General features: G+C 41.6%; 1 protein-coding gene across 4 annotated transcripts in view; it reads right to left on the reverse strand.

Annotated features, from left to right (window-relative positions):
• Positions 1–20,397, reverse strand: part of bchs (WD repeat and FYVE domain containing 3 bchs) — a 748,678-nt gene that overhangs the window by 392,679 nt on the left and 335,602 nt on the right. For all 4 annotated transcript variants that reach the window (XM_068389148.1, XM_068389155.1, XM_068389143.1 and 1 more), the window contains exon 32: positions 14,089–14,237. In XM_068389148.1, the coding sequence (XP_068245249.1) occupies positions 14,089–14,237 (149 nt within the window). The remainder of the gene's footprint in view (positions 1–14,088; positions 14,238–20,397) is intronic.

The following is a 20,397-nucleotide window of genomic DNA, read 5'->3' on the forward strand; positions in this document are numbered from 1 at the left end:
AAGAAAAACTACCAAAGTCAAGCTACCCTTAAGGACTAACCATTAACATCAGGTGGTGCCTGTCTGTTGATCCTGACAGTGGAATATGGAGGCAAAAGTGAGAATGTTTTGAGGAGAGAGGTGGGTGTGGAGCAGCCATAACTGCTACTGAAGCTAAGCAAGCTATGTATGCACACATTAAGTACATATGAAGGGAAGAAGATGCTGGAACAAAACAAGTGAAGGGTGTGAACTTTGGGTGCTGTAAACTTGGCTTGAGATAAGTGAGCCATATAAGATAAATTGTTGTTGCACAATACCCGACACAGGTAGCCATGTGGATACTCAGATCCCTTAATGCTACCAGAGTTGAGCATGGATTTCACCAAAGAAAAAGAATCACCTGAAGAGTTACAACAATGTGGAACCCCATTTTTACTTGTGATTAAGGAGTACAGGGCAACATGAATTAGCCACAGAGGCACAAATAGACGATGGAATTTGATATAAAGAGACAACGATGATTATCAATAAGAGTTTAACCAGCCCACTGAATCATGATATGCAACTTTCACAGAGGAAAACACTATAAGGAATAATGGGTGGCTCGGTGTATGGTAAGTCATCCCACATGGCTACACCCCTCAGCTCAATTGCATGAACATTTGAAGGAAGAGAGGTTATATCTACCTGATCTGACCTTCGTGGCAGAAAAGTGTGAGCTATTGGAGGAATGAGTTAGTATAGAATGGCTACTTGTCCTGGCACAAAAGATTTGGGGGCAGTGCCTCAGGAGTTAAGAGGTGCTAGTGCCAGACAAGCTACAGGTATTACGATCGGAGGCTACGCCTGTCAGTGCAAAAGCAATACGGTGACTGGAGAAGTTAGTGCTAGAAAGATTATTGAAAACTGGCTTGGTTGGTGTGCCATGAATTTAAATTATTAGTACTTTTTGCAAATACGCTCATAGAAGCCAGCCTCCAATGACAGTGAGGCGAAGGTCTGCAATTCTCTGACTTAGAATTAGGATGGCAAACCATCAAAGAAGTCCTTCAGTAGATTATGCAAACTATGTTTTATCTGTTTATGTACAGTAGAGAACAGTTAACTCTTACGCATCTTCAACTTGGGATACTTTGATATCTTTATGCCCCACAACACTCAGACGACCAGGTATCACCAAATACCTAGGTGATAAGAATGCTACCTTCACCATAAACATTTGCATCCCGATAGAACCACTTCATATTCTAAACAGTCAAAAGACATGCACCCCAATTTTGCATGTCTAAAGCCTGATCTTTACATGTATAAGGACAGAAATATATCTTTTATCATACCTACTAAGAAACTATAGAATTCTTTGGCAGGGCCAGTAATGCAACTTTAATGCAGACAGTAAAATTACAATATATGTATAAAACAAGGCAGACCCAGTAACTTAGGTATAAATTTCTACCGGGTGAATAAACAACAAGGATATTAATTGTCATGACTATCAATGAAAATTATTACCCAAGAAATTCAAATAATGTTACTATATGAAAATATTAGTAAGGAAAAGCAGAAAACACCTAAATAACGAAAAACTAAATAAAGCCTGATTAAATCTCAATACAGCACTGAGCTTCTACAAGACAAAGACCACAAACTTTACTACCAACCCAAATACTAAACCTGATGAATAACAATGAAATGTGAAATGAGAAGCACCAAAGTCATGATTGAGATATTTAACACTGTACTAATACCGAACAGCAAAGTTAAACATATCATTATTCACTAATAAGACAATATTTAGCTTAATGCTAATACTGTACAGTAAACAGAAGAGATATGAACCACAACTGTTGCTACCAAACCCTGCCCAAAGACTGTCAAAAGAAAACTAGTCAAACACTGGGAAGAATTAAATGATGCAAAACTTGTAACAAAAACAACATGGCCGAATGAAAATAGCCAGCAGAATACATATCAATTGAAGGGATAAAATCCATTGGACAGATTAATTGTTTAAAAAGGAAAGTACTGCTGCTTACAGTTACTATAGAATATGGTGATGAAAGCTATGACTGTCTGGGTACCCAACAAAGCCTGGTGAATAAAATTCACTCAATTTGAAAACAAGAGCTAACTAATGTAATTAAACCATGACATGAATTAACACAACATAATATTTATAAAGTATGAAATTGTGGATTATTAGAGAAGATATTAAATCACAAATCGTAGGAGTAATCAGGGATCCAAATACATGATCAGGCAGGTGGAAAAGAGGATTCTTATTTACAAGGGTGTCTGGAGATTATTATTAGCCACAGATTAGGCTACTGTAAAGTAATGGATGTACATTGAAACAATAAATCTATAATGCAGTCTACTATTAATTAATCAAAATATCACGTAGTATAACCTGGTAAACATGAAAAGAACACATTCTATGCAAGACATCAACTTGTCATATGAGTTTTATATACCATATACAGTATCAGTCTCCTTAAAATAACCTAGAATCCCTACTCTTAATTCATTAATGGACAAGAACTTGGTTCATAAGTTGAATATTTTGTTTCAAACATAAATAAGGTGCTATACTGCAGTTGCCTGGTAAACACAACATTCCACATATGAATCTTCCTATATTCGGGCATGTAAAAAAGTAACGACAATTAATCATCATAGTTCTGCCATTAAAGAATTGTTAAATTCTTTCAACTTCCTCAACATCACAGACACTTAGAAAATTGAGATACTGTAGCATTCATAATAAAAAATTGTTAAGTAATCTAGCACTTTTTGGGAAACAAAAGATTTCATGCATATTCATTATCATATATACACCTATATAGCATCTGCAAAACATGTTCTCCAGGATTGCTGATCTTATTTATTAGGCAAAAGAAGAAGGTTGTCTTGCTAAGCACACACCATTAAGCCTGCAAGTATGTATTGAAAAATAAACTATTGTAAAAGCTATACAAGGAACAAGATTTGAGGGGCTGGGGGACAGATACTCATCATGTGATTAATGGGTTTGAATGAAAAATAATAGTTTTATTTACGAAAACCAAGTTTTTTTTTTTATTGCAAACCCTCAAACCATAGGCATATCTAAATCACTATTTAAATGGGAATCCAAGATGGTGAATGTTCCAGTTTGCATAAGACTCTAGGGTCAACACTAGTTCATATATTTGTAAAATGTATACTCTAGAGCAGGGGTCCCCAAACTATTTAGACCCCTTTATAGAGTCACTTATGCCTCATGAATACCCACGCTCATAAATAAATAGATAAGTAAATGAATAAGTAGATCAATAAACAAATATTAATATCAATAAAGGTAGGTATCAATTAAGGGTAGAATTTCCTTCACTCTTTTGTCTTCGACGTCCTTGATATTATACCGTTTATTTATTTTTCATCTCTATATAAAACAAAAAATAGGCTATGTGGTCTCCAAGCACTTTCATGTTAAAGACTAGAACTGGGAATCTATGACAAAATACCAAAATCATATTGTCCTCCCTGATCAACAGTAGGACCAGTGTATCCACATCCACAGTAGATACATAGTGAGAATATGTATTGGATCCACTACTGCACCTCTTATGCTGAAATATGTTGGACACAATAACACATCACCGAGAATCAACACTTCCACTGGAGCCGAGGCCCACTGGTCACTATAGTGCGCTCGACTACCACCTTTTGTATACGTCAGCGAACACGTGAGGACATCCTTTTCTGCACACTCCCTTACCAGACGGCAATACATCTTCCTCAACCTTTAAGTTAAGGACATTTGGTTAACTTTGTTATTCTTAATGATAGATTTACCAAATTTTTTTCATTTAAGGGTATTATTTAATTTGAGTTTCTGTAACTCACCATATGAAGTCGCTTGATGGTTTTTTCACATCACGGGAATAGTTTTAACTTTAAAAGTTCCTCCTCCTTTACTTCTTTACTTGGTTGTTCACATTGTTTACAGAATCTAAGTTGTGGTCCTTATTTTTGAATTTGCGTAGCCGGGAGTTATTGAAATATTTTGGGGTATGGCCCCAATACATTTCAATTCTTTTTTTGTGTCTGGTTGATACGTGATTAGGTTTAGTACATCATCTCTTTTTCACGTTTTATGACTATTATCACATTGTCATACATCTATTAGATAACCTAAGTCTTGATCTCTGAAGTAAAGTTTTAAGACTAAATAACAGTCTTGAATTATCTGCATATACAAATGTTGTGCCCACATTGTTGTGACAGCATATGAGTGTTTAGGTTAAAGTATTTTCATACATCTTTACCTTTGTGTTTCAATTTTTTTAGTTAAAGAACGATTGGTGGCAAGATTGATGAGACCTTGCTTTTCCTTTGATGTGTCTGGGTCTCAGTTCCAATGTGAAGAAACTGCAGTAACTAGACTTTACATCTTACCTATCAAGCTAACATTTTATAATTTAAACCTCAATGAGGTTATGCATGGGTTTGGAATATTTTGTGCCTTAAACCTATAATCAACACACATCAATTGGTTACTTGGGGGCATTAACACACAAGAAGATTTATATGATTGGTAACTAAATATCACTCTTGTTTATTGATGCTTTCTCTGTATTTTCTTTTTCTATACACTGTTTTTATATGTAATAACATGATCTTGGTAAATTGTTTATTGATGCTTTCTCTGTATTTTCTTTTTCTATACACTGTTTTTATATGTAATAACATGATCTTGGTAAAGATGGCCTTCTCCCTCCTCAATTAAGAATTATTCTTACATAATGGGGTTAAAACCTTTGTTTCCCTCCTACGACTGTAGCCTCTGTCATTACCCTCTCTCTTATCTATTCTTGAATAGATGTTGAGAGATGGAATGGCAACTCATTTGATATTGGCATAACCATGCTATTATCCTTTCCTAATCATCGGCTTTATGAAACTTCAAGTTTTGACTACTATGTAGTTAGGGATAGATATTTTCTCATGGCCTGGTTTTGGCTTCTTTCCCTACTCTTTGACTTGTTGGAGAATTTGACTACTTAATAGTAGGGGAAGTGGTTTAGCCTTCTATGGTTGTTTTGATTAAGTTAGTCTCCTCCTAGCCTTAATTCTTTCAAGTTCACATGTAATACCAAGTACTGTAGTTGTATGATATCTTGGGGATGGAGGTAGGTAAGCTCTCCTCTTTATGGGGACCACAAATAATTACTTTTATTTGGGAATGTTCTATTACATATGAATGAAATCAAAGTTAAGTGTAACCAAGTTAGGTGCATTAACATTACCGACCCAAGATGGTGCCATGTCCGCTGCCGTTATCATAGTGCCTGTTGTCTCTCTTAGAGTATGGCATGGAATCCTGTAAATTTTACTATCTGTTTGCAATGAGTTCATGCTGCAATGAGTAAGGATCCATTACCAGAGGTGTAGAGAGATAGAGAGATCTATTTTTCTCCCTTTAATGTGGGTGAAAGGTTTTGCTAAGATCTTGGGGTCCTCAGAGTATTTGCCTAGTAAGGAATGAGACAACATAAGGCCATCAGTATTGGATTTGGCAGTTAAGAGGATTAGGTAGAAGAGCTTGTGTAAGACCCTAAAGAGAATTCTAATCTACCCGAGGGGCAATTGGAAGAGACCTTGGTCTATTCCAGGGTCCCTTGGAGGAGACCTTAGTTTCTCCCAAGGAGGCAACCTTTAGCTGCTTATCCTGGGTTTAGCCAGCTAGCTAGTTAAGTGCCAATTTAAGCTTCTACTAGGCAGGCTACCATCCCTTCAAGGTTTGTTCAGTTTGCATCTCCTGTGAACGCCTTAATTATAGCCAAAATAGTTGGGCCATCAATTTTTTCCCTCTATGGTGGCCTCAATGAAGGTTCTTTGGTCCTAGAAGCTCCTGAGTTCCTTCTGCTCTATCCTTACTCCAGCCTGGGGACTTGGTAGAATCTACACTTTCGGGTTCTTAGGCTCATGTAAAATCTCCAATAAGTGTCTATTCTCTTGAACCAAGTCTTCTTAGCTCACTAACGGGGTGGCAGGAATCGGGGGGGGGGGGCAGTATCCTCTATGTATGTTGAGGAGGGAGACCTAGCTACAAACCCCTGTGGCCTGATTGGTAACGTCTCTGCCTGGTCTTTGACGGTCGGGGGTTCGAGTCCCGCTCAGACTTGTTAGTGCCATTAGTGTCTGCAACCTGCCCCATCCTTGTGAGCTAAGGCTGGGAGGTTTGGGGGAGCCTTATAGGTCTATCTGCCAAGTCATCAGCAGCCACTGCCTGGCCCTCCATGGTCCTAGCTTGGGTGGAGAGGAGGCTTGGGTGCTGGTCATATAATATATGGTCAGTCTCTAGGGAATTGTCCTGATTGCTAGGGCAATGTCACTGTCCCTTGCCTCTGCCATTCATGAGCGACCTTTAAACCTTTAATTGTGCATGGGATGTGCTTGCTGGCCTGAATTGAAAATATTTTGAACTAGAGAATTGATATCCAATTCAAATTGAAATTTGAGAACTATGATACATTGCCTCAATCATGTTCATGTATCAAGGAACTATCCCCTAGAATTTACCCTCAGCTTACTCCCAGGGAGGTTTTACTGTTGACACACAAGTCTGCTCTTAACAATCTAGCTTGAGAAGTCTCTGATGCTGGTGGGATGTCTCTTGATCACAGTCTAGTAAATTCATCTGAGCTTGGGATGACTATACCAGGGTAGAAGAATCCTTTCCTGGCCAAAATGGTGAAGATAGGGTTAGGGTCCATGAGGAATATGTTGCATAAAGGGGATTCCCCCTTACCCAAGAAATGCAGTATTTTTTGGGTTCGACCTGTGTCACTCCGTGAAATGCTCCTATAGTACCATTTCTAAGGCATAGTTATTGCTAAATATACTAGAGAAAAAAAGGATGCATGGAAAGCCAGGAATAAAACCAGCTCGCTCACTCTATGAGTGTCGGTATAGTAAACTGGGGCGTGATAGAACCATGACCATAGGTCACTCACCAGTAGACCTCTCCCTCATCAACATCCCCCGGAACAACGAGGTGCCGTCCTACACCCGTCTGCTGCCCCCTACTACGACTATCCTTCCCCACCCCTACACCTCCCCACCCCCTTACCTCATTCCTCCATAGCACCAGCGTTGGTCAGACGTGTTTTGCTTTACTCTGTGTTGTTTTGTGTTTTCTAGGTAGCGACACTCATTTAATCTTTTACCGTGTTGGTTTTTCTAATAATATCATCTTATCGCCACTTGTTCAGGTTCCCTTAACGGGGTTCGCCCGCGGCCATTTTGGTGTCGCTTCCTCGTGATCTCTTTGTTTATCGGGCTTTCATTCAGTTCATTATACTATTTGTAAGCCCTTTTTATATTATGGACATCTCATTTAATGTTTTGGCATGATTGTAATTTATTTTCATGACTTTTTGCACTGTGCTTGTTAGCCTAAGTTTTTAGGAGCCAAATTTATGTCTCGGATTCTCTCCAGTTTGCTTCGTCATGGACGTTCTGTTGAAAGCAAAGTTGAAGGACATCAACCAGGTGTGGCGGTCCAGAGCAAACGACAGTCTCCGGGACAAGGTTTTGAAAATTCCATCTATTCTCAAGAAAAGACTTCCCATGGACAAAGGTCAGGAATTTGACAAAGTCGGTACCCCTTCAGTACCCTCCGCCGGCGTTGGTAGTCCATACGGACGTCTCCCTCACCGGGTGGGAGGGTTATTCCCCGTTCAAGGAGGTACAGGGTTTGTGGTCAACGACCTTTTGTCAAATGCATATCAATATTCTGGAAGCCATGGGCGTCTTCTTGACCCTGAAGAGGCTCTCCCCGTCCCAGAATCAACATATCAGGTTAGTTCTGGACAGTGCGGTGGTAGTTCATTGCATCAACAGGGGAGGCTCCAAGTCCGGTCACATCAATCAGGTGATGATTGCCATCTTTTCCTTGGCGACAAAGAACCATTGGCATTTGTCAGCAGTTCACCTAGAGGGCGTCAGAAACGTCGTAGCCGATGCCCTATCTCGGATGACTCCCCTGGAATTGGAATGGTCCCTGGACCGAGTGCCGTTCCGTTGGATTTGCAAGCAGGTTCCAGATCTTCAGGTGGACCTCTTTGCCACGAATTCCAGCCACAAACTCCAGTGTTACGTAGCCCCCAACCTGGACCCTCTGGCTTATGCCACGGACGCCATGTCACTCGACTGGAACACCTGGCAGAGAATCTACCTGTTTCCTCTGGTCAACATGTTGATGAAAGTTTTGGACAGACTCAGGTCCTTCCACGATCAGGTTGCCCTCGTGGCTCCCAACTGGCCGAAGAGCAATTGGTTTCCTCTCCTGGCGGAGCTAGGTCTCCATCCTCGACGGCTTCCCAACCCATTGCTGACTCAAACAGAACAAACTCGTAGTGTCAGCTTCCTCAGGAATTCTGAATGCCCTAACTTTATGGACTTCATGAAATTTGCTGCTCAGAAAGATGCTGCTATCAATCCTCTTAACACTTTGTTCCTGGAATTAGATAAGAGGGATTCTACCCTTCGGCAGTATGATTCTGCTGTTAAAAAGTTGGCAAAGTTTCTGAGAGACTCGGATGTTAAGACGATGACTCCCAATCTGGCAGCTACCTTTTTTCAAACTTTGTTTGAAGGGGGTTTAGCTGCAAGTACCATTACCACGATTAAATCCGCTTTGAAGAGGATATTTCAATTCGGGTTCAATATTGATCTTACGGATTCGTACTTCTCATCCATTCCCAAAACTTGTGCTAGACTGAAACCAGCAACACGTCCTACCGCAGTTTCTTGGTTTCTCAATGATGTCCTTAAATTGGCTTCTGACACTGATAATGATTCTTGCTCCTACATAACGCTCCTTCGGAAAATGTTATTTTTGTTGAGTTTGGCTTCCGGAGCCAGAATATCTGAGCTATCAGCTTTATCGAGAGAACGGGGCCACATTGATTTTCTTCCGTCTGGGGAGGTCTTGCTCTCACCGGATAGACGGTTCTTGGCTAAAAATGAGGATCCCAGTCTAGATGGATCCCGTGGAAAATTGTTCCACTTTCTCAGGATCCCTCCCTGTGTCCTGTTTACACTCTCAAAGCTTATTTGTATAGAACTTCTATTACATCTTCAGGACCTTTGTTTATTCAGGAATGTGGTGGAACTCTTTCCCTGAAGGGGATTAGGCAGCAAATGCTTTATTTTATTAAACAAGCCAATCCTCTTTCAGTTCCTCATGCCCATAATGTCCAGGCAGTGACGACTTCAGTTAATTATTTCCATCACATGAATTTTGAAGATTTGAAACGGTACACCGGTTGGAAATCTCCTACAATCTTTAAACGTCACTATTTAAAATCCTTGGAGGCCCTTAAATTTGCGACAGTGGCAGTTGGGAGTATAGTTCCTCCGGATATAGAAGAACCATTGTAACTAGGTCCTATTTTCTTTCAACCCCTTTTTCTTTTCGATCTTATCTCCTTATAAGTTGCGGGTTTCACCTGCCTTGCCTACTCCCCCTACCGTCCTTTTGTTGTGATTTTGCTTTGCACCCTACCATCTGTTTACGTTGTATACTTTGCATTTGTAATTTTATTTGTTGTAATTACAATTTTGATTTTAAGAGTTTACCCAGTATATCTGACTGTATTGTATACTTTGTGTTTTATGATAGTTTATGTTTTTGTTATTAAACTCTCTTTTTACATAATCTGTTTTTGGTTTCAGTTCCTTATGTTTAACTTTACCCAAGCTTGGGACCATTTCTCAGTTATGATTTCACGAAGACACAGGTCGAGCCCAGAAAAGGAATTTTGACGAAGGAAAAATCTATTTCTGGGCGAGGAACCTGCGTTGCCCAGTGAACCCACCCTTTTCCTTTTTCCCTCACCCTGGCTGGTCCAAGCTTGGGGTGCTGGGAGGAATGAGGTAAGGGGGTGGGGAGGTGTAGGGGTGGGGTGGGGAAGAATAGTCATAGTAGGGGGCAGCAGACGGGTGTAGGACGGCACCTCGTTGTTCCGGGGGATGTTGATGAGGGAGAGGTCTACTGGTGAGTGACCTATGGTCGTGGTTCTATCACGCCCCAGTTTACTATACCGACACTCATAGAGTGAGCGAGCTGGGTTTATTCCTGGCATTCCATGCATCCTTTTTTTTCTCTGGTATATTTAGCAATAACTATGCCTTAGAAATGGTGCTATAGGAGCATTTCACTGGGCGACACAGGTTCCTCGCCCAGAAATAGATTTTTCCTTCGTCAAAATCCCTTTTTTATTACGGTATGTATGCTGTACTAAACTATTTTACGTATATTTTTCTTTACATTAGTGATGGCTCATCTGTGTAGATGTGTCATGCCATGCAGTTATGTCTCTTCATCGCTTATTTCATCCATTTTTAACCGGCATGGCTTATCCTCCATCCACCTCACCAACTGTGCCCTTTGGACTCGACCCGTAAGGCAAAACAGCTGACTCCAAGTCTCATAGAGACGAGAGGCATCCCTGGAGTGGGGATGGGGTAGGCGGGGGTGGGGCCATACCCCTGAAGCGAGAACAAGCCAATGAGAGGCAGGAGGCGATCACGTGGGACAGGGAGACCAGGCGTACCAACCTGGCCGATGAACCACGACAATAACAACGGAATGATCATAAACGGATAATGACTAAAGTAAAATAATATGATATAATAACATGATATAATACGGTAATGAATAGGTAAGGCATGCGGCTAAAGTAAGATAGTAAGAGAGGGACGCAGGGGAAGAGGCAGGGAAATAACGAGCCGAGCCCTCCAGCGCGGGTCAGTACCGAGCTGGACAGGGGGCCAACATAACACTGAATCGGGTAGATTCCAATCGTAAATAAAACACACTAAATTAAAAAGAACTGCCTCGCGAGAGTCCCACTCAAACTAAAGCAAAATAACTAGGTGGTAAAGATAATAATACTGGGTAAAAAACGTAATAACGTGATGTAACCAACTAGGGAGTACCCGAAGGCGAGCAGGCATGCCAACCTAATACCAACTATGATACGTAGAATAATATCATAAAAGCGAAAAATATCATAATGAAAATAGAATAACACAGGGTGTGATCGGTGATAAAACCCAGCGAAAGGTTCGAAACGAAAAACAATTAGTATAGAGGACTAATTGTAAGACGTTAAGAACGAGTGAAAGGAGGTAGCCAGCCAGCATGGCGGCCGCGAAACGGGGCCGCGAGCAGTAAATAATAAAAACTGTGATAGAAATAAAACTAAGGGCAAGGCTACCTCCAAAGACTCAAAACTCATAGATCTGGTACTTAACTTAGATAGGGAGACAGTAGAGTCTGACATCGTGAGTAAAATCCTGGGTAAAGACCGAAAAAACACCACAGAGAAAACACAGTGCGCTTAGCAAGTGCTATAAAAGGAGTGACGTCACTGGCGTGGGTCGGACTGTTGGTAGTGGAGTTCGGAATTGGGTGTTGAACGGCACCTCGCTGTAACAGGGATATTGAGAGGAGATATCTAAATGGTGCGAGACCTCTGGGTGTGATTTATCACGCCCCAGTATTATACCGACACCTTATAAGGTGAGCGAGCTGGGTTCAACCTGGCATTCCTATACAACTTTTTTCTCTGGTAATTTCATAGCAGTTTTTACCTTAGAAATGATGTAAAAGGAGCATTTCACTGGGCGGCACAGGTCTCTCGCCCAGAAATAGATTTTTCCTTCGTCAAAATCCCTTATATATTCTAAGGTAGATTATTACAGTAATGTATAGTATTGTTTATTAACTATACTGTACAGTATTGTATGTAAATACTACTATACTTTACTCTACAGTATGTAAATGTTAGCAATGTGTACGGTCAGTTGTCAAACTGTGCAAGTCATCCAGCAGAAAACAGCGAACATTTACAATACAGTACAAGTGTTACCTTAGCTAATTAAGCTGTACTGTAGTTATAGTATTGTATATATATTACAGTAATATACACGACAGTATCAGTGAGTTTTATACACTATTAGATAGGAACAACAGTGTTTTGTTGTTACTGAATGTATAAGTGTGACGATGACTCACTTTGTGTATACCATAGTCTTCTCATTTATGTAGTACAAGTGAGTACATGTGCTGTACACTTACTGCATTGTGTTGATTTATTAACACAATACTTATACTGTGATAAAAACTAAGTAAAGACAATATCAGGCAGTACAGTTGGTTACTTAGTGTGTTAGTTGACTGCGCATAGGCAATGGGCAGCAAGTTGTTAGGCTAGGAGTTATCCCACCCTAGGGCAGCAAGTATTAACAGATTCTTGCTTTTCGCGGGTGTTTCTGTTACCTAACCCCCACAAATAATGAGGACTGATGGTATAAGATAAAAAGGATGCAAAATTTGCATTCAGGGACAGTATATTCAAGATTGGCATGCCAGTTATCAAAAGATATGATGGACTCATGGTTGGTGAGGATCCACTATTTGGGTGCTTTGGCAGCCATAGTAACTGATTGGTGGTGGGTGAATAATATACAGTACATAGTCACAAATAATGGTGTGGTGTAGATTTTTTATAGCCACTTGTCACAGCTCAGGATCAGGGATACACATCAATACAGACAGTCTTGGACAATAATAGTTGTTTGATTCACTTTGCTGGTTGGAGGGAAAGATGTGTAAACGATGGCAATGTTTATCAGTTAGTGACAAATTTGTATGTCACAGTTGGCTCAAATCCAGGGCCAGGGTGTACAACAATATAAACACAGTTTAAGTAACAGCTGTTTGGTCCACTTTTGATTGGTTATACCTACTCTTGGAGATGTGAGAACTTGTTAGATGCGATCACGCTAATCCAGGCTCATATGCCGCAAAGGTAATACTGTGCAGTAATACCACACAACTCCAATATTACTAATAAACTGTAATTTAATGCCAGTACATTTCCATAACTTCTCTCAGTTACAATGGCGGTCACTGTAAGAGAGATACCCACAATTCCATGCAAGACTTTAGTCAACTATTCTACCTTGTGATAGTAGTACCTGGTAATGAGCTTGGAATTTCGTGCCCGTGGAGATGATACAATATGAACATCAGGGGAGCTTCATAGAATTAATCCAAACTTTTATGAATTACAAAAGTACTAAAAAGAAAACGTGTTAAAAAAAAGGATTTTGAAAGAAAAAGTGAAAATACATTGTCAATATGAGCTAGAAAAGCAATTCTCAAGAAAATGCCTGAAGAATGATAGTAGAGCTCTTAACAGCAATTTTGGATTATGTAAGGTTATTTGTTAATATAGGCCTATGCCTGAAGGTTCAGTGGTCCTGTGCATATCAAGATTTTTTTGGGAAGTCTGACAAATAAAAGGTTGACAACAATCCTAGTGGAAATGCGCAGATGCAATATAGGTTTACACATGATTATTAGGAGCTGTTTTAAGGCCAATCACTGTTTTCTTTGTAAATACTCTAGATAGGAAACCTGTAATGTTTTACCTTCAACATTAAATCACCAATCACTTCCCTTAAATCTGCTCAGACGGAGTTTATTAATTTTTCTCTATAACGCCATTGGCAGTTAAAAAACTTTCATATATTGTGCCGAACTAACTGTTATTTCTTAGAAAAAGAATCAGCACTTATCAATTATAAAAGATTTATACCTAGAAATACTTTTAGGGTGTTAACATTTTTTATCAATAATTTTAATATAAAAAAAAAAAACAATAGAATGATAATTCAACTATAAACATCAAATACCACAGATGCATGCTGTCTTTTAGAACATGTGTATTTATCAGGACAACGAATCATTGTGTAATTGCACAGATGTCAAGTCATGATGGTGTATACAATATTTTGTTTAATGTCATTCATCTATCAATGTATCGTGCTATGTACAATATATTTTACACTTACTGTTAGGATGATCCTAATCTACTTGGATTCTTGAAAAAACTCCAAACCCATCAACTAAGTATAAAAAATATAGATTCTTAAGTTTTAAGACTGATCAAAAGCAGACAAAAATAACTATAATAGTCATTTATATAAAAGCATTAAGATTACATATAAAGACCTCTCATTTTCATACCATGCATAACTTACCCCTTCTCTTCCTGGTTGAGCAGTGCCCTCACCATCGCAAGAAGGGCAATAGCTGCCTCCGGACACAGTGACACTCTACCAGATATAGTAGTAGCACACTGACTTGCAGGAACACCAAAAACAAATGTCCAAATACTATCAAGATCAAGCTGAAAATAGAAATAAGTGATGAATACATGTCTATCTGAAAAAAGAAAAAATTAATAAAATTCATTTCCATGCTTACTTAATGTTCATATTGATTTTACTCGAAGCTGTGTCAATGTCTACCCAAAAGTAAAATTTTTCCCTTCTCTTCTTAGAAATTCCTCCCCATCTGGGAACCACTATGCCAGCTGGCAGTTAATGGCCAATAACTAGTCGATGATACGACATAGTACCCTCCTACTCAAAAATTCTTGAAGTCAAAACCCGATCATTAGTCTCTTGGCATCACTGATCAGTGTTGAGGATGGAGAAGGGCATGTACTGTATAAGACCACCAGATGAGTACTGTTATAAAAATATTAAATCTTCCTATTGAAATTCTATTCATTTTTTTTAAAACTCCCCTGATGTTCATATTGCTTACTCACACACACTAATGAAGGTGAGATAGCGAAGGAAAAAGATGAAAAAGTAACAATCTAGAGTGATAGATTTATCAACCACTTGAGACTAACCCCAATTAAACTCATAATCACTTGAGTTTTCCGGTTGGATTCCACAACTATACTCACTATCCCTCTTTTAAAATTAAAATCTTATATAGTATAACAAAAAAAAAAAAACTTGAACTTTCTCACTGAGAAAAAGGGTACTGTAATAATTAAACTAAATTTAAGTAAAATGAAACACTAAATTCTTATTTACATTATATCTCTCACGGTTACCATAGCACTTAATGCACAGTAAATTTCTAATAAAAGCAATAAAGGAGAAGAGCACCAAAGGAGCTACCATCAAAACAAACGAATACAGTCAGCCCTCTGTCATCGCGAATTTCAACATCACGGCTTCAATATTACACAGTACAGATCTGTATATCTTAAAACTGTTTTGATTCTTTGTGGATTCTTGTGACTAGGACTGATGTACGAAGCCTGGCATTTTCAAACCACCTCCCTTAGCACTGTTTCCTTCCCTGCTAAATGCCAGCAACGAGTGTCAAGTTACACTGTGTATTTTCAATACCAAATGCTATTTATGAGCCTTAAAGAATGCACCATGCATCAAGAGACCTCACTGTGTAAAACTTTGTAAATGGTAAGTGGTGTTGCATGTGAACAGTACAGTCTGTTTTTAATCTTATGTATACTGTTTAAAGGTTTAAAGGCCACTCATGAGTGGCAGAGGCAAGGGACAGAGACATTGCCTTATCAAGCAGGACAATACCCTAGAAACTGACCGTATATCACATGGTCAGTGCCCGAGCCCCCTCTCCACCCAAGCTAGGACCAGGGAGGGCCAGGCAATGGCTGCTGATGACTCAACAGATAGACCTATAGGCTTTCCCAAATCCCCCAACCTTAGTTCACAAGGATGTTAAGGTTGCAGACACTAATGGCACTAATGAGACTGAGCGGGACTTGAACCCCCCGACCGGCAAACACCAGTCAGAGACGTTACCAATCAGGCCACAACAAACTTAAGGGATGAATACTTCCAAATACCCACACATCGATCTTCAAGGAAGTTCCTTTGTATCATCCTCCGAGGGGAAGTCTATCAGTTCAAAGTTCTCTGCTTTGGAATGTCACCCACCCCTTAAAAGTCCATTCAGGTGTTAACTCTTGTCTCAGTTTAGGCACAAACCAAAAGAATTAGTGTACTTCAATATCTAGATAACTGGCTAATCGTGTCCCTCTAAAGGAAGCAAGTTTCAAGCAACTTCTTCAACAGTAAAACAAACTTCTCTTTGTCACAATCTAGGGATCGTGATAGATTTATAGAAGTCAAGCCTATAGCAGAGGATGCAATACAGATAAGACACGGTCATGGGGGAAGCTTTCCCTTCCTGCAAAAGCCACAACTTCTGGTTCTCCAGTTGCAACAGCTATTAAGGCACCTGTTATCCCTTGAGAAGCTCATGCCATAGTCATTTACACCAAAAATCTCTTATGTAATACCTGAAGAGGCATTGGTCTACAACCAACGACTACCCTCACCATCTAGTTTCTGTAATACAAGAGGTAACGGAGGTTCTAAGCTAGTAGTTAGAAAACAACAATCTCTTAAAAGGGAAAACCTTAAAATGCCCAATGCCAGAGATGTTACTGTTTTTAGATGCATATTAATATGACAAATTTGGAAGTAATTAGTATTTTTCCTCTCGATACAAACCTGTAGCTATTTATGAGGGGATATTACTTTTGGCGAGGCTGAAAGACGAGCCATAAGACTTTTAATGAGGGTTAACAACCCAAACTACCTAGCTCACTTACACACCTGGGCTGAGTAACCACTTTTGCTTGGAGGTAGGACTTCTAGGAGGATAAGTGCTGGCAGGCCAATTTGCATAAATAGCTACAGGTTTTTACCGTTAGGAAAAATACGAATTACATCCACTTTTGTCCCTTGTTCCGTCACTAATACAAACCAACGCTATTTATAGAGCATGACTTACCCCTTAGAATGGTGGAAGTCAATGCCAACTGTCTTCTTGGCCTTGACCCGGGGTTTTCCCAGTACATGCTCTGCATGTAACTGGCGGAAACCATACACTCAATAAAACTGTGCTATGCAATGTCTGCACCCTACGTAAGCTGTGTGCTCTTGATACTAGAAATGTGACTGTCTAGAAGTGTTCTACAAGTCCGTACGAGTCTTCCAAGGGTACCAAAGACATTACCCAATACCAAACCATTTAGTGTATGGGGACACAAGAACTATCAATCCCATACCAAGTTACACAATGAAAATGGTTTTACCTGCAGATAGGCAAGGCCAGCTTTTGCAAAGAACCCTGGGTGCTGATTCCCAAAGAGGGGAAGATGAAGAAAAGAAAGAACCAGTCATTCTTCAACATTTACCCCAGACTAATCCCAGGTAACCTTTACCTTCAACCCTCTGTTACTTGTCCATCAAGGAGCTTCAGGTATCTAAACCCCTTGTCATGCAGCCACCACATTACCAATGTTTCCATGTTCCTGTGGGTCACGTCTTGCAGGTAGTGGGCGGTGAAAGTCGTCCAACACTTCCACACGGCCGCTTGCAATACCTGCGCCACAGAGTAGTTTCTTTAGAATGACTGGGACGCTGCAATGCCCCTGACGTCATGAACTCTGGGTCGTCGTGTTGGTGGAGGCTCAGGATTCAGAGCAAGGTCAATGACCCTCCATTCCAAGCAGAGATGGTGTTCTTCGTCATTCTTTTCTTGACCTTCCTCGTGCTGACAAAGAGTGCCGACACTTGGGGCGAACTGCTAATGTTCTTTTGAGGTAATACCTCAAACACCTTACTGGGCATAGTAACAGTTGATCTGGGTCATTGGTTACAGTACGAAGACTCCCAATCCGGAAGGGCCCGAATCTAGGATCCATCACTCCTGGATTTTGAGTCTTGGCAGCAAACTCAGGGACGAAGCTCAGAATTACTTCTCTCATCCCCTTGAATGAGTGATGTCATAAGAAAGAGCATGCAGTTCCCTAATTCTTTTGGCTGAAGCCAAGGCAAGCAGGAACACTACCTGGCGTAATGGTTCATAGGGAGCACTCTTCAGTGACTGAAGGCCCCGAACCACGTTCTAAAGAGGAGGTCTAACTTCTGACCGGGGACAGTTAAGCTCAAACCTTTGTATGAGGATGAGAAAGTTCCAACGAGGTAGAAATATCAACTCCTTTCAGTTTAAGGCCAAGGCTCAAGGGTGAGCGGTAATCTTTCACTGGCAAAACCAAGAGAAGCATTTATTCCCGACGGTGCACAAGGAACTCCGCTATCATTGGAATAAGGGAATCGAGGGCCGAGATACCCCTCCTATGACACCAACCACAAAAGAAGATGTGGAAGATGTTCACATGTGGCTGTTTGCGTAAATCATGTAATGGAGGGAGTTCTCTCAGAAGTTCCTTCAGGAGCTGCAGAAGGTCCGGGAGCCACTCTGCGTGATGCCATAGTAAAACTATGAGTCATGGAGAGATTGCTGGATAATCTGGCCTTGTTGAGGACTCTTCTCATCAGACAAAATGGGGGAAAGGCGTAGACATCGATGTTGTCCCACTGTTGTTGGAATGCATCTCGCCAGAGAGCCTGCAGATCTGGGACTGAGGAACAGTAGAGCGGGAGCCTGAAATTTAGGGACGTCGAAAACAAGTCCACAGTCAGAGAACCCCACAAAGTCAAGACTTTGTTGACTACTAGATGATTCAAAGACCACTCTGAGCCCACTATCAAGTTGTCCGCGAGCACATTCCTCTTGCCCGGAATGAAGCGGCCAATAGGGTCAATGAGTTGTCTTCTGCCCATCTCAGTATCCTTATTGCTAGATGGCATAGGGGCTACAAAAGGGTACTGCCTTGTTTGTTGATGTAAGCCACTACTGTGGTGTTGTCACTCATCAACACCATCAAGTGACCTGCCAGAAACTGATGGAACTGTTAGAGGGCTAGAAAGGCTGCCCTCTCCTCCAAGATATTTATGTGCTGGTACCCTTTGGACTCGGACCATAGGCCTAAGACCATGTGGCGCAGCATGTGGGGCCTCCGGGGGGAGAGAGAGAGAGAGAGAAAGAGAGAGAGAGAGAGAGAGGGAGAGAGAGAGAGAGAGAGAGAGAGAGAAGGTTGACCTCCGTGTGTAGGTTCTCATCTACCACCCACCATCAGAGGTCCGTTTGCTCTTCTAGTCCTATGGGAACTAGAATGTCTGGAGAATCGCTTGACTGATTCTACCTGGACTTCAGCTGAAGATCGTCAGCGCAGGTGTGATCGTCGGCGTTGTGCGCATAAGAAGATCGTCGGCGTTAGTGCTTGCGTTAAATGCACGCGTGCGCTTGTGCTCTGGGTCGAAGGATCAGCTGACAGGTCGAACAGGAACTGGGATGTGTCCCTAAAGGGAGGGCATCCCCTGAAGAAGACCAAGGCAGGTCTGTTTCAGCACAGAGCCGACGATCAACACTGGAAGTGCTGCGCAGGAGAGCGCTGGCGCGCTAATCAGGAACTGCTGGTGGGAGCTGGAGCGCAGTGTGGGGGAGCAGGGGAACCCTGGCGCGTAACAGGAACAGGTGCACGCACGCGCGCAGGTGAGCGCTGGGGCGCTAAGTCTGGAACAGCAGCAGTATGAGGGGGCGCAGGTAAAAATCTGGAGCTGAAGGATTAGAGGCGCAGTTTGCGCTCAAGTCCCTTATGCGCAATGGCAGGTTTTAGTCGTGGGCGCCCACAGCGCGTCAGCAGCCAGGAACGGAGACAGCAGGGCAGCAGGTCTTGGCTAAGGGAACGAGAGACCAAAAGGCCTAACGTAGCGTGAGTTGCGAGACCCCAAAGGGTCAGTGCAACGAGAAACCGAAGTTTCCCTGTCACTAAACACCGAAATGTAGGAGTGACTAGAGTTACGAGAGCCCGGGGGTTCTGCGTAACTAACGTACAAGACGCCGCAGGGTCAGCGTAAAGAGAAACCGAAGTTTCCCTGTCACTAAACACCGAAGTGTAGGAGTGACTAAAGTTACGAGAGCCCAAGGGTTCTGCGTAACTAAAGTTACAAGACCCCGAAGGGTCAGCGTAACGAGAAACCGAAGTTTCCCTGTCACTAAACACCGAAGTGTTAGCGACTGAACAGCAAGCTGATCTAATCAGGAACAATCCTCCGAAGAGGAGTCTCTACGAGTGGCCTCTCTCGCGAACGAGAGAGGTAAACACTTCGAAGAAGAGACTGGTGATGGTGTCCCTAAGGGCCGTTGGATCAGCAAGCTGACCTTATCAGGAACAATCCTCCGGAGAGGAGTCTCTAAGAGTGTCCTCTCTCGCGAACGAGAGAGGTAACACTTCGTAGAAGAGACCTATAAGGAGCAATCCTCCGAAGAGGAGCCCTTATGAGTGGCCTCCCTCGTGAATGAGAGAGGTCACAAAACTGACTTGTACCTGCTCAGCCCCTTGAGCATAGCTACAGAAGCGACTGCTCAGCCCCAAGAGCATAGTCACATCAAGTTCCATGGGCCGGCCTTGCAACTGCTCAGCCCCTTGAGCATGGTTAAAAGAGAGGTCGCTCAGCACTAAGAGCATAACCGCCTAAGGACCAAGAAACCCCAGACACTGGTAATGGCACCCAGAAGGGCCGTGGGGTCAGCAAGCTGACATGTAAGGAGCCATCCTCCGAAGAGGAGGCCTTATGAGTGGCCAC

Source organism: Palaemon carinicauda, chromosome 1 (assembly GCF_036898095.1).
Source record: "Palaemon carinicauda isolate YSFRI2023 chromosome 1, ASM3689809v2, whole genome shotgun sequence".
Taxonomy (NCBI): domain Eukaryota; kingdom Metazoa; phylum Arthropoda; class Malacostraca; order Decapoda; family Palaemonidae; genus Palaemon; species Palaemon carinicauda.